The sequence below is a fragment of the Colossoma macropomum genome, unplaced genomic scaffold, assembly GCF_904425465.1.
Source record: "Colossoma macropomum unplaced genomic scaffold, Colossoma_macropomum, whole genome shotgun sequence".
Lineage (NCBI taxonomy): Eukaryota > Metazoa > Chordata > Actinopteri > Characiformes > Serrasalmidae > Colossoma > Colossoma macropomum.
In genome coordinates, this window is record NW_023494805.1 from 19404871 (window position 1) to 19419638 (window position 14768).

General features: G+C 36.5%; 2 protein-coding genes across 2 annotated transcripts; both read right to left on the minus strand.

Moving 5' to 3' along the window:
• Positions 1-6528: 6528 nt before the first annotated feature.
• On the minus strand, positions 6529-8757 carry si:dkeyp-73d8.6 (uncharacterized protein LOC100170809 homolog). The gene is made up of 4 exons (XM_036597818.1): positions 8482-8757; positions 7692-7805; positions 7059-7139; positions 6529-6960 (listed from the first exon to the last, which is right to left on the minus strand). The coding sequence occupies exons 1-4, from the start codon at positions 8677-8679 to the stop codon at positions 6850-6852; spliced, it is 504 nt and encodes a 167-aa protein (XP_036453711.1). The 5' UTR covers positions 8680-8757; the 3' UTR covers positions 6529-6849.
• Positions 8758-11129: 2372 nt separating this feature from the next.
• Positions 11130-12738, minus strand: LOC118826669 (cystatin-like protein). The gene is made up of 4 exons (XM_036597699.1): positions 12490-12738; positions 11860-11970; positions 11585-11665; positions 11130-11427 (listed from the first exon to the last, which is right to left on the minus strand). Exons 1-4 carry the CDS (start codon positions 12676-12678, stop codon positions 11317-11319), a joined length of 492 nt encoding a protein of 163 aa, XP_036453592.1. The 5' UTR covers positions 12679-12738; the 3' UTR covers positions 11130-11316.
• Positions 12739-14768: the final 2030 nt, after the last annotated feature.

Below are 14768 nucleotides of genomic sequence, written 5' to 3' on the forward strand. Positions count from 1 at the left end.
AGGAGGCTAGCTTGTCAGACCAAACCGAATAAAAATCTGTAAGAAATATTTTGGTGTTATGTCTCAGTTAAAAAAACATGCTTAGTAAATGTAGAATTGTAGCATACAAATTAGATGAATATTTAAATCTGGGATGGGAAACTGAGGACCAGAGTTCAGCACAGTTTTCTGATTTCTCTGCTCTAACACACCGACTAAACTTAGAATTTAACCGACGAGTTGAATCACTTGTGTTTGAACAAAGCAATCACCAAACAGTGCTGTCCTACAGGACCAGTTCCCCTGATTTAAATCTTTTTCACTAGGATGGAGAACAGGACACTCGCTCGTCACCACACTCACTGTGGCAATGTGCGGTCCGTCAGACTTGCCTTCTCTAGGAGCTTAGCCCAGTGGGTTTCAAAATAAAAGTCAGCCAGTGAAGTATTTATCAAAACAATTTTCATTCATTCTTCCACTTCCTGTTCATCTGCATGATTTTCTATTCAATTAAAATTAGAAAAACTAATTTTTAAAAGTTTTTTTTTCATCAATAGCTAAATTAAATAAATATAACAGAAGAACTATTGGGTTAACATTATTAAGTATAGCAGAAGACTGTAGGACTAATTAAGGGGTGTATGCAAGAGTTTAACGTTACTTTGGTAGAGGATACAGATGCAGTTTAGCTGTAGGGATGAGGATGTCAGAGTTCAGGTTTTGCTTAGGGCCCCAGGAAGGCTATAGCCAGCACTGACTGCTAAGCATTAAGTATAATTGTGTAATTGGTTTACTTCTGACTCAATTGATCTATCAAAGTTCTGTCCACAAATACATTCTTCCATAGTTGCTGTTTGTAGGTCAAACTACAGAATGTTGACAGAAATCACACTGAGCCTAATAAAATTTGGGCTGCGTATATAATGTTAAGTTTCCAGTTTGCATGCGACACTACTGAGTTGGACTGTGTTGTTAAAGTTAATTGAAACAAGGCGAGTTGTAAACATCAATGAACTACACAGTGCTAACATTAGTTGGGAAGAGATGTCAAAACATTTAAACCAGAACCACCAGGCTCAAGAACAGTTTCTACCCTCAGGCTGTTAAACTGGCCACACCTGCCAGATCGTGAATGCAAACGCTACGTGAACTATGTATGTACACTGCGCTTAAACCTAACTCCAAACTTCTTATATAATTGGAATGAACACGTCTACGCCCTTGTACACACCTGACAATAAATACAGAATAAAACTGACACAGACATGTGCTGGTGCGTAGATAATACATAAATTGTATTGTATTGTACTGAAGTTGTAATTTATGCATGGTCCACTAGAAGTCACTAGCTCAGCAGTGGAACCAGAATGAGTTTAAACCAGAACCATTACAGACCACAGTCTAGTACTTCTCTTTTCGTTTGTGACAATCATGAGCTTATCAGTGTGTGTTTGGAGCAGAATTGAGTACAGTCACTGCACGGAACTGTACCACATTCAGTATACCAGTCATCTTGCTCATCAGAACTGATCAGAGTTTTGGTGTCTCAGCATCCTTTAGCATGGGCTAAATATTGACTTATTCAGACTTACAGGTCATCTCTGTTGAATGAGGATGTGATGCAACCAGTGGGCCTACCCACGCTCCGCACACAAATGCATTCTTTTGTAGCAAATGTTGTGAGGTTGGACAAGTTTTACTAAATGTTGGCAAAGACCCCATGCACTGTAATGAATTGAGGATTAGATGTGCTACATTACTTTGAGTTTCAAGTTTAAAACATTACACTACCCACCTGGACAATCTAACTAGGCAGGCTGGAAACAACAACAAATAACTTTACTTTATTTGTTTATTTAACAGGGACTGTACATATTAATCAGCATTATTATTTCATGATGTAGCTGTGCCAGGTTCAGCTAAAACAGTAGTAAAAAGTTACAACACGCATAAAACTAACAGACAAATGCAAGCAGTACATAAAACAAGCATAGTATACAAGCTTGTGACTACAGTACAAACCATGTAATATGATTACGTATTATTCCATTACATCTAATAGTGTGACTTTGTAATAACACACTCTAAATTTAGTTTGAAAAACTGAGCTGTGGGCTACAGTTTTGCATTATGTTAGATGGGATTTTCATTAAAAGTATTGTTTAAACACAGTTTACTGCAATGAGATTTATAAAGCCCAGGTGTGCTTTAGGAGTGTTTTCTAGGACTTTGGATTGTTTTTCCACAAGTGCAAGAATTCACTGTTAGTGGTCTGATTTATTGATTTTAATTGAAAAATATTTGCACAGAGGAGAGCACTGACCGAGACCAAAGGCTTGTCTTCAGGGGGTGGTTGCAGCTGTTGCCTTAAAACACAAATCCAAAAAATTAACCCCTTACATGTAAACTGAAAACTCAAAAGAATGCACAGAGACAACAGACACCATCATATGGCCTTCATTGCTGACAGAAAATGTTAAAATGTCAGAACTGGGGTCTGCTGACTTAGCAAGTACCTCAAAGTGCAGTGTTTAAAGATGGTGTGAAGGGTTTGAAACAGCTTTTTAGGGCTGCCTGATTTAAACTTGATGTCACAATTACTGGTAATGTTACAATTTAACTGTCCTAATGAATTGGCAGTGTGCCTGAGGATCATGTGTAGGCCCCATAGTGCCCTGACGGAAGAGAAATTAACTTGGATATTATAAATTAACATAACCAAATAAAACATTTCCCTCAAAACTCTGTTATCAGATTATCTAGTAGTTAACTGTTGACTTGCTTTCTCTCCAGCAAAGATGAAAATCCAGTTCACTTCCTGTTTTGTAAATTCTACACATTTCCATTGAGATATATTCCATTAACTTTATTGAAGAACAAAATGCATAGTTTAAATGCAGGACCTCCAATATAGGCAGACATTGCATTATGTAACGACTGTGAAAATGGATTAAATTCTCTGATTGATATCTCTTTCTTTTAATTCTTTCCATTTATGGGCATTTTGCCACACAGTGTTTTTTTTTCATTTTCTTTGAAGTCTTTTTCCAGTGAAGTTATGCAATGTTTGTTATGGTTCAGTTAGGACCACTTTTTGTTTGGCTTAAAAAAAACCTCTGATTATTTGATTAATCATTAAATAATCAGTAGGTTACTGTATTACTAATGTAATCAATACTGTCAACCCTGTGAGACAATTTTAATAGTTTTATGATGCATTCATGATGCTCAAGGTTTTGAAATAAGTGTTTAGACAGTAGAAATCATTAAGAATATTCCACGTGTCCATTACAGTATCTCTGAGATACAGTTCTTGAAATACTAAGCTCATTCTAAGCACTCTGCACTTCCCAAAACAGCAAAAGCAAACAAACACTGTATCACCTGTGCAAAAAAAAACCTAAAACACTCAAAACATTATGTACATATACTCAAAATGTTACATACAGCATGACACACAAAGTCAATAGTGATTGCTAACAGCAACATAGCCAAATGTAGGTACAAATGTGGAAAAAACATAGTCTGATGTCATAATGTCACCATAATTATGGTGAAGAAAAAAACAGGTGGGTAAATGCACACGTTAAACATTATACTTTCGGTCTCTCCTCTGTTTGGCCACAAAACCTCAGTAATGTGCAATCTTTCAAGGTACAGAGGGTCAAACCTTCTTACACATCTGAGCCACCTTTTGCAACCCTCAGCCATGATGTCCTCACAGCCAGCATCCATAACATTGAGTAAAGACATCTGCTTATGGGTTTGGAGTTAGGACAATCAAACACCCTCCTCCTTCATCTGAGAATTCCTCAGAAGGGTTGAGAAATAGTGAATAGAGTGGGAGGAACTCTGTTGATAAGGAGTGGGCAATATGGCAAAAATACAGTGAGATGCATAAATATTTACAACAGATTTACAACATCTGTTGAAATTAAGCTAGATTTACTCTTTTATAGAAACCTATGAATCAGTAAAGAGTTATTTACTTTGTTTTTTCCCTTCTTAGTTCTGATATGTTTGACTTACAACTTACAAAGTCTGTTATAATATTAACCCACAACTTATGAGGTCTGATATGATTGGTTGAGCCTAATGTTAGACTTTTCAACAAAGCTAAACAACAGGACTCCCGTGTGCGTTTATGTTATGTTAGTAAAGCTCTGGTAGCACAGCCAAAGCAACGCTGCATTAGAGCAGTAGCACCTTCCCCAGTTCTTATCGACCTGCTATCACATTATGTTAATCGAGCAATGAGAAATGAATGAAAAAACTATATCAATAATATCCAACTAATAACGTAAATTTATTTGAGGGGGTTATATAACAGTTGGGAGGCTAATGTCCCCTTAAAACTAGCCTCATGACACTGTTATTTACGTTGAATAAAACTAGGTAATTTACTTACTAGGTAAGTTACCATGTGATAATAATAATTTTTAGGTTTAACTGAGAGGCATGTTTTTATAGTGTGTGCTCTCTTACTCTCATGAAAGTGTTTACACTTGCTTATTATGTGCTGGGTCCTTAATTGACTGTCCATTATAAGCAAAAGAATTCCTTTTATAGAGGGTCAACACCTTGGCCGGATTATTTATTTTTTTTACACATATTCAATGAGTATTAATATTATTTGCTTATATTAAATTAGCTGATATAATATTTGTGATTAAGCTAATTAATATGCAGTTTATTTTCATGTTTGGTTCTGGAGCTCAGTGTAACAATTTTTGTAATGTTTTGTAATAGTATTTACAAGCATTCGCAAATTTGGCCTCAGAAATATTCAGTTTTGTTAAAGGCTGGCACCGGATGAGAAGTGAATTAAAGAATTATGATTATTGTGTTCATTGAATGTATTGTGCACTCAAGAGTGCAAAAAACGGTTTGTGGTTTGTTCTAAACAGAGTGTTAATGTACTAACTGTGTGAAGAGTTTTAAGAAAGAGAGCTCTGAAAATACTTGTTAGATATTGTAAAAAAACTGATGTTTTCTCTAGTTGATATTACTTGACAAATGCATAAGTCAGTGAAATTTAGTTAGTTGTTTAAATGAAATGAAGTGAGTTGTCAGATTTACTTCAAAAGTGTTTGATTAATGTAATCTTGTTGAGTAAAACAACCTATTTCCCATTGGCTCCTGGCATCATCTATTTGCAAATTGGTTTACTTGTCTTACTAACGGCGGCGCGCTGGCGCAGTGGGTAGTGCTGTTGCCTCACAAAAAGAAGGGCCTGGGTTCGATTCCCGGCTGGGCAACCAGGGTCATTTCTGTGTGGAGTTTGCATGTTCTCCCCGTGTCTACGTAGGTTTCCTCCCACAGTCCAAAGACATGCAGTCAGGCCAATTAGGCATGCTAAATTGCCCCTATGTGTGAATGTGTGTGTGATTGTATGTATATGTATGTCTGTCTGTCTGCCCTGCGATGGACTGGCGACCTGTCCAGGGTGTATCCTGCCTTCCGCCCAATGACAGCTGGGATAGGCTCCAGCACCCCATTGTGACCCAGAAGGATAAGTGGTTTAGATGATGATGTATGTATGTATGTTTTACTCACCCTCTTCCTGTTGTCCTTCCATTCTGGCCTACCACCCATTGTAACTGCTTTTTTTCTAATGCTCCAAGGTTAACAAGTTAGCCTACAACGTAGCTGGCTATAACCTATTGCTGAGCGTAATGTTACAACAGCTCAGTAACACAGTAATGATAAAATTGCGTGATCTATCATAATGTTCTGCTACATTAAGTGATAGAACATAACCATATTAAGTTAAATATTGGAGTAATACATAAAAATGGTTATTTCAATTAATTAGAACTTACTTGTGTATGATTTACTTGGATTCATTAAGTTTACTCAGATGATCATTTTAAAGTTGTACATTTTAAGTAAATCCAGCATTTAATATCTTGTCTGCTAAACGATGAATCATGCTTAATTTCACCAGTGACGAGTTCACTTTAGATTTCAGGCTGACTTTAACTTAGAGTTACTGTACGATGATAGCTCTCTTTTTAGTCATGTAGTTCACCACAGCCACTTTCTCTACATAGTTAACTTGCTTCAATGCAGATTAAGCTAAAGTATCCAATCAACCTCCTGTCCAGTCAATGTCCTGCGAAAAGATGGCATCAGCTTTGTTTGAATAACACGTAGAGTTCAGCTCTCGCATTATGAGGGGATCTTTACAGAGGCCTAGCATTTTTAGGGATAGACGGTAAATTAGCACACTGCTAAAAATGTATATGTTTCATTTTGTACGGTTGCAATAAGATTATTTAAATGTTTCTAGTATCTAAAGAACTTGTGTTATTCTGCTGGTAGATGATTTTGTCTGTTTCAAGCATTATTTATTGAAACAAGCAAAACTATCTGCATTATGATGTGAAACAAGGAAAATGATCAGCCAACAGAATGACTTTCACTAGATAAAATGACTATTAACAATGACTTAATATTAATAATAAAATATATTAAATTGAGCTTGTTTTTGATTAACTGTTGTTTTATTGCTTTAACCTTCTTTAAAAATGTACATAGAACAAGGCAGTGAGAATAATGGTCTTTATTGAAAAGTGTATCACTGCTGTTGAAACAAAACCTTCTATCTCTAAAAAGGTAACTTTAGAGGAGAAGGAAAAAACCTTCTTAACCTTAATGGAAGTTAATGGAGTAAGATAAATTTTGGACCATTCCTATTGGTCCATTCATGACATTTTAACACAATGTAAAGGCGTTTATGCTCCAATTCTCATAAAAGTCATCTGTCTAAAGTGCTTTTTTGTATGGTGATCAGTATATATTCCTCTTCATTCACAGGTGGAATCTGTATTTTGTCAGTTTGCTATGTGCTGCTTAGGGGACTTAAAGTCAGACACACCCAAGACATCCTAACTCCTGCTTATTATTCCCACTTTTCTGAGACAACACAGTTGCTCCTCCATGTGTCCAGTAAGCACACTCCTTTCGAATGTCTCTTCCCTGAAATGAGAACCACCAGACATACTTTTAACTTTTCAGTGTGAGCAGGGAGATGTGGAGGGGAAAATGCATTTTGAACAGATGTATTCAGGACTTACATTTCTGACATCAACTTGTCTTGCACAGTCAATCAGTTCTTCACCGTTTTCTTGCTTACATACAAGACAGTCAATCCAGGGCTTTATAAAAGGAATGACACAGTACAGTATTATAATATTCATAGTAGTTGTATATTCAAAGTGCAAGTATTATAGTATTTGCAGTTAATGATTTTGTACCAAAATATCCAAAAACACAGTCTGTTTACACACTGATTAATTAAGCATGTGAATAACGTGAACTTTGACTAACCAGTGTTCAGGGTTTAAAGGACATTCTCGTCTAAAAGTAGCATATTAAAATATGTTATTTGTCATTTTATCTGATATTCTGTTGTGCAACAGTCCTAATCAGTTTGACATAATTCAAGATTTTGCGTCCATCAGCAGCCCACACCCAAAAAATCTGCCCCAAAGCAGTTGTAGTTTTTCAAAAGTTCCTCTCACCTTCATGATACATCATCAGAAGGGACTTTTTCTAGTCTTTAAACTAAAAGAATTCATTCTCAAGGCTATTGTGGCACGACTGTAGTATGTGACTAAGCATGTTTACAACAGACAAACTTAAATTTGTCATTTTGGCCAAAGTGCCCCTTTAAGGGGGACAGAAATGATTAAATTTTGCATACACACCGTTTTAGGTTTTTGTGTAATACAGTCATCTCGATGTCCAAATCCTTTATGTGGTTCCTTCTTGCATGTAGTGACTATCAGTCGCACATTTACATACAAGTTATTGTCTGTAATCTGTGGAAAAAGGAGTACAGGCGTATAAGTGTATAAGTGAGCCTCACAGACACACACACATTATCTAAGCTGCTTATCCTCCTGGGTTGTGGGGGTGCTGGAGCCCATCCCAGCAGTCACTGGGCAAAAGGCAGGAAACACCCTGGACAGGTTAAGTGAGCCACATTACACCACAAATACATAAAACAGCAAAGGGCTGGTAAACCAACAAACCACATTATTATCATTACATCAACCTTATCAATTACTGTAGTGATGAACTTATTACAAGGTGCTGTTATCATTCTGACTGACTCGAGTATGTTAATAGTAAATGTTATAATAACAGTTTTCTGCATGTTAACCTTGCAATAATATTCAAAATCACACATCAGCAAAAAATAAGAAAAATATTATATTTAATATTATATCCTATGCCCTATATTCATTCATAGGGCATAAGCTGTTAGAACTCGAGCTGAGAAATTAATTTAAGCTCATTCTATTACATTTACTTTAACAATGTATCACAATGTTTCATGCTTGCTTAGTTTACTCCCTAAAAACAGACCTAAAGCAAGTGTACAGGTGTAAAAACTATTAACTATACATTTCAGCAAGTTAGTTGTTCCACTTTTTAGGCTACACAATCATAACAGCAACAGAAAAAGACAAACACACAAATAACAACACTTACTTTCAGGGGGAGCAAGAGCTTTTCATAGGCAACATGATGAGGACCCCCAAATCTTTCATTGGCCTCACGCAGTGCCTTGTCAATGTGTGTTCTGTATGATTCAGGCAAGCTCTCGTAGTTATCCCATTCCTGAGCAGAAACCAGCAGAGTCATTGCCGTCAGCAGCAGCAACTTCAGTACAGCGCTCATCTTGTTCATTATGTGCTCTGAGTGTTTACTGATGTCTGAACTCAGAGAATCACTCAGTCAACAAAACGCAAACCATGCGAACACACGCAGCCAACGGCAGGCTCTCCTGCTCATAACACCACAGTAAGCTGTAGTGATGACGATTTTGGCTCTTTTTAGTGAGTCGTATGAATCGACTCAGCTCACAAATCAGAGTCGACTCTTTCGGCTCCCAAGTGACTCTTCACTCTGTAGCACTGTTCTAGTTTTTTGCTCCCATAATACGCTGCGTCAGCCATATTGTCATTGAACATTAAATAAAAATAATTTTCAAAAAATGTTTCTTCAAGGGTTCTTTAGTAAAAAGAATGGTTCTATTAAGAATCATGAGATCTATATGGAACCATTTCATCCTTAAATGTTTCTCTGCATGGTGAAGTGGTTCTTCAGACAGATGGAGGATGTGTTGTATATGGTGCTATACAGAGCCTTTTTGAAAAAAAAAACTTCTATAGTTACAAGCTTGACATTGTAACAATAACAGAACCCATTTTGTGCTATATGGAACCATATTCAACACATTCTCTGAAGAACCATTTCACGTTGCAAAGAACCATTTGAGCATGAAATTGTTCTATATTGAACTCAAGGTTCTACAGAAACATTTTCTTCACTAGAACTCTTGAGAACCATCTTTTTAAAAAAGTTTTTGTTTAATTAAACTGCATTACATGTGCTATTTACAAAAACTGAATTAAGCCACATGAGAGGCAGTGATCACAAGACAGGCAAAATGCAGGCAAATCCATCAGACAGGCATCAACAAAGACAGGTAAAATAAAAAAATCTGAAGAACTAAAGAGGCACTCTTGGGCACACGCCTAAGAATCACATGAAAATCAGAATTACTAAATCAGACAAACTAACACAACAAGCACCAAGTTTGGGGATAATGAGATAATGAGGGGATGGAGGTGGAATGTCCCAAGAAGATTTGTGTCAAAGAACATTGTGTGAGGGGATGAATCCGATAATCGAGAGCTTGGTGAAAGAGTATTCAAAGAGAACTCCGTCAAAACTTTGTGAAGGATGTGTCTTCCGAGGATGTAAGTGAATTATCTGCTACTGTCATCATATCGTCATTAGTGTAACATTGATTTCGCATTTGAGACTTGAATATCGAGCCATACTTTCTTTTTGAGGCTGAGCTTGTGAGGTTAATATGTAGGGTCATATGATGTGGTCTGAAAAAACCCCTGTGAAATCCAACTTGACCCCTCTGACTTTTTAAATGATCATTTCAGGCTTTACAGAGCGACTTGTAGTAGCGCAGACACACCATATTTTAGCCTATTTTTTGTCCAGACTCTCCTTCTTACAATTTAAACAAAAAATCTTATGTAGTGCAGATTTAACTAGCAGAAACATTTTCACCAAATGTCCACCTTCTTAGAGGACATTTTTATAACTATCTCAACATTTTAATGACACGTTATTTATGATATCTACATTTCCAAGGAGACTTTCCTATAGGACCAAGAGAGTCCTAAGATTGTGCCTTACAGTAATCTACATGAATGCAGTGAATTCACATAATATGTTGTCTTGTTATCGTTCTGTGAAATATCATTTATTTTCATAATAAAAATACATATTGACAGAATTTGTTTCCAGTCTTTTAAATGTTCCTCCACTCCTGTCTCTGCAAATTACAACAAACCTATGCATAATGTTTGGTAATATCATTGAATCAGGATGAAAACTGTTCATGTAACTGGTGAACCACAAGTTAACAGGATGGACAATCCATGATGGTCACAAACTAGAGGCATGTAATTAATATAAAATATTTCCCATGTCTGTGAACCTGGATCAAACAAACATGCTTGAAGCTTGGAGGCAAAGAATTGACATTTGAGGGACCAGAGTCATTTTCAGCTTTTTTACATTTTGTTCCTGTTTTAGATTTTTTTTACTTATTTTTACTCTAAGAAGTCATGTGTGCCAAAATTACAATAACACAAACAAAAAAGAAAAGGCACTTTTTATTGAAATTGTTGAAATACCATTTTTAGTAACTGCAAGAAAAGTTTGGGTCATAAATTAAAATTTTGAATGAATAAATTTATTTATAGAAATTTTTTTTCTGTTCTTTGACTCAAGGCTTTCACTAAACAGGCTCAGCTGTCCTCCCTGTGGGTCTGTTGAAGCACAATGAGGGTTTTACTTCTGCTACCTCACAAGCTATTGAACACCATGGTTAACTAATTATTTGGAAAATAATGTGTTTATGTCTAAAATAAAAGTTTTAAAATAAGTCACAAACATTTGCTCAAAATGGATAACTGAATCCAATAATTATTTGCTACGTGTTTAAACACATTATTTGCTATAACATGAAAATGTAATTTTGATTTTAATGATTATTCTCATCATTGTGTTAGCTATTTTAAAGCATACATGAAGCCAGACAGCCAGAATAAACTTAAAATTTTCTTTTATTGAAAGCAATTCGCCCCAAATGTATGAATGATTTTCATATGTAGATTTGAACCATATGTCTATAAGTAGCTGATTTTATACAATCATCACTACATTTTCTACTTCAATTACAGCTGTAATTTGTGTGTTTCCAGGACCATACATGCAGCTTCAGGGGTCTCAAAGTCAAACGCATCCAGGACATCCAATCCGCGGCTCATCATTCTCACCTTTCTGAAACATTATTGATTCACCTCCAGTGAAGTAACCTGAACACTTTTTTCGAATGGCTGCGCTCTGAAATAAGATCAATTAGACATATTTTTACTTTTCAGTAGTCAACAACAATGGGTTACACGTTTAGTCTGGTAGTTATATATATTCCAATATATACTGCAGCTACTGTTTATGACTAGTAGTATTTGTATTATTTATGGGTAAATTCAGAACTTACATTCTCAGCATCCATTTGTCTCACACAGTCAATTAGTTCTTCACCATTTTTTGGCTTACACACGACACAGTCAATCCAGGGCTTTAAAAAAGAAATGAGAAAGTTTGTGTTAGTAAGTGATTTGTAGTGCTTAGCTTTTTCCCTCACATATTCAGAAACACAATCTGTTTACACACTGATTAATAAGTAAGTAGCAGAAAATGGACCTTGGCTGGCCAATGTTTAGTACAAAATCATTTAACTTTGCATTCAGCCAGTAAAGATATCATACACACCGTTTTAGGTTTTTTTGTAACACACTCTTTTCTATGTCCAAATCCTTTCTGTTCATCCTTCCTGCATGTTGTGACCATCAGACGCACATTTACATAGACGTCATCTTTAATCTGTGAAAAAGTGTAAAAGTGTCCACATTAGTCTCCAAATAAAACAGTAAAATAAAGACATAACAGTAAACAACAAATCACATATTCATTACAAATCTTGTACCATGAGGAGAGGTTTGGAAATGGTTAAAGAAACACATTGATAGATAGAAAAATCACTATTTTTTGTATTAATGTTGTATTATATACATATTTTCCCCCAATATGTTAAACTCAGCCAAAAGAATATAAAGTGCACATAAGAATTTGCAGAACATTCTATATTTAGGTTCTTCTCTATTTCTAGATTTTATTAGAGCGCATGTTCTGTTTGGCAAACAAATGCCTGATCATTGAGGTTATGAATTTTTTGTGATGTTCACATTCTGATTACCGACTGTTGGTAACTGATCTGAATTCTGAAATCTGCAGCTGATTAACCATAAACATTCTGACATAAATAAGTAGACGTTTGCTCAACTTTACAGTTACATCAAATTATTTCAGCTGCAGAAAATAACAGAGAAAAAAAACACTTACTTTCAGGTTTGGCAAGAGGCTTTCATAGGCAACATGATAAGGACCCCCAAATTTTCTATTGGCATTGTATAGTGCCTTGTCGATGTGTGTTCTGTATAAATCAGGCAAGCTCTGGTAGTTATTCCATCCCTGAGCAGAAACCAGCAGAGTCACTGCCGCCAGCAGCAGCAGCTTCAGCACAGCACTCATCTTGCTTGTTGTGTGTGGATCACTGAGCTCTGAGTGTTTTCTGATCCCCTCTAATGTTTACACAAACTACTTGGGAATCAGCAGTGAAGAGGGGGCCCTGCTGTCCCATCAGTTAGTTGGCAGCTCTCTTTAGCCTTCCTGGAACAGTGTTGGAAAAATGGAAAATGCTACTTTAACAATTATCTTGTTGCTGTACTTGCTACAAGAGCAAACAAATAAAAAAATGAAAACCCTTTGGCCTGAATGTCGGAAAAATATCCCCATTGACATTGATTTTCTTCACAGTTAGCTTCAGTGTTGTAAAGTTTTTAGGGGGGAAATGCAAGCAGACCAAACAATTTGACTTCCCCACTCAAAGCCTCCAGCACTCCATTATTACTCAGAGCTGTAGTGCTGCTATTTGAGACCCTTATGTTAATATCCTTACAAAAAAGATAACATACCACATAACAAGGATGAAAAGTCGAGCTGAGATTGAGAGAATAAGGAAAATTCATTGATAAGGAAGCTGAGAATTACTGAAAATACTGATATATTCAACAGTTCAGTCAGAAAAAACTTTAGCCACCTTTACTCACATCAATCTCTCATATACACAATATGGACAAAAGTATTGGGACAAACCTCTTAATCATTAAATTCAGGTATTTCATTCAGTCCTATTGCCACAGGTGTTTAAAATCAAGCACCTAGCCATGCAGTCTGCCTGTACAAACATTGGTGAAAGAATGGGTTATACACTGGGAGCTTCATCACCAAACACAATGCCAAGCGTCAGATGGAGTAGTGTAAAGCAGCCGCCACTGGACTCTGGAGCAGTGGAAAAGTATTCTGTGGAGTGACAAATGACGCCTCTCTATCTGGCAGTCTGATGGACGAGTCTGGGTTTGGCAAATGCCAGGAGAACATTACCTGCCTGACTGCATTGCCAACTCTAAAGTTTGGTGGAGGAGGGATAATGCTATGGTGTTGTTTTTTTTAGGGGTTGATCTAGGCCCCTTAGTTCCAGTGAAGAGAAATCTTAATGCTACAGGATACCAAGACATTTTGGGCAATTATATGCTTCCAAATTTGTGTGAACAGTTTGGGAAAGGCCCTTTTCTGTTCCAGCATGACTGTGCCCCAGTGCACAAAACAAGGTCCATAAATACATGGTTGGGTGAGTTTGGTGTGGAAGAACTTGACTGCTCTCTATATAGTGCACTACGTAGGAATTTAAATACGGATCCTGCACCCCAATGGTGCAAAAATAAGAAATAGTCATTTGGGACCGAGCCACATCCGTACTTGATAAAGGCTGTAGAGGCTAGAATTTCTAAACTTTCATAGCCAGCACACTATTAGGAGCACACTATTTAGGGAGTACAGAGCCATTTGGGAATCAGTTTGACGTGACGTCTGACTAAAACATGAACATGTGTAATCCATTCAAGTGACGTGTAGATTTATGCTGACATTTTACAGTGAAACATGTAGTAAGTACTTTAATTCAAGCTTGTGATATTAAGAATAGAGTGGTTTAGGCTGTTGGCTATCTTTTAGCCTGTTCGCTGACCAGCCTAGTTCTAGTTATGAACACAAGTTGCCGGTCCCTCAGTTTAAATAAAAAATGGTTTCTTACTTTATCAATATACTCGGTGGTCCATGTGAGCAGCATGAGAGTCAAAGATCATTCCAATAACAGCACAAGGATTTTTCGTGTTATGGCATAGTAATATACAATTCAGTTGCTGTTAGGCAGTCATAGGTGTGCGTATATTGTGGATTTTCGAATGGCTTTGAAAGCGACTCAGCCAATCAGATTTTAGGATCAGAACTATCCGTTTTATTATAAGGTTTATAACACACTATATATTCAACTCATCATTGCAACTTTTATGAAGTGATTGGTCAGCCTCCACTTTCAGTGCAAAGACAAATTTATTGGATCATTTTTATCTATAAAGCAATTATTAGTAAGCTTCCTTTTTTCCTATGTGTCTGCATTCTTATCAACAAATAACAACAGATTTTGACTCTGATTTGATTTTGTTGTCTGTGGTAGCGTGTCCTTTCTTTGTGGATTGTCTTTTTGGTTGTTGTGTGCTGCC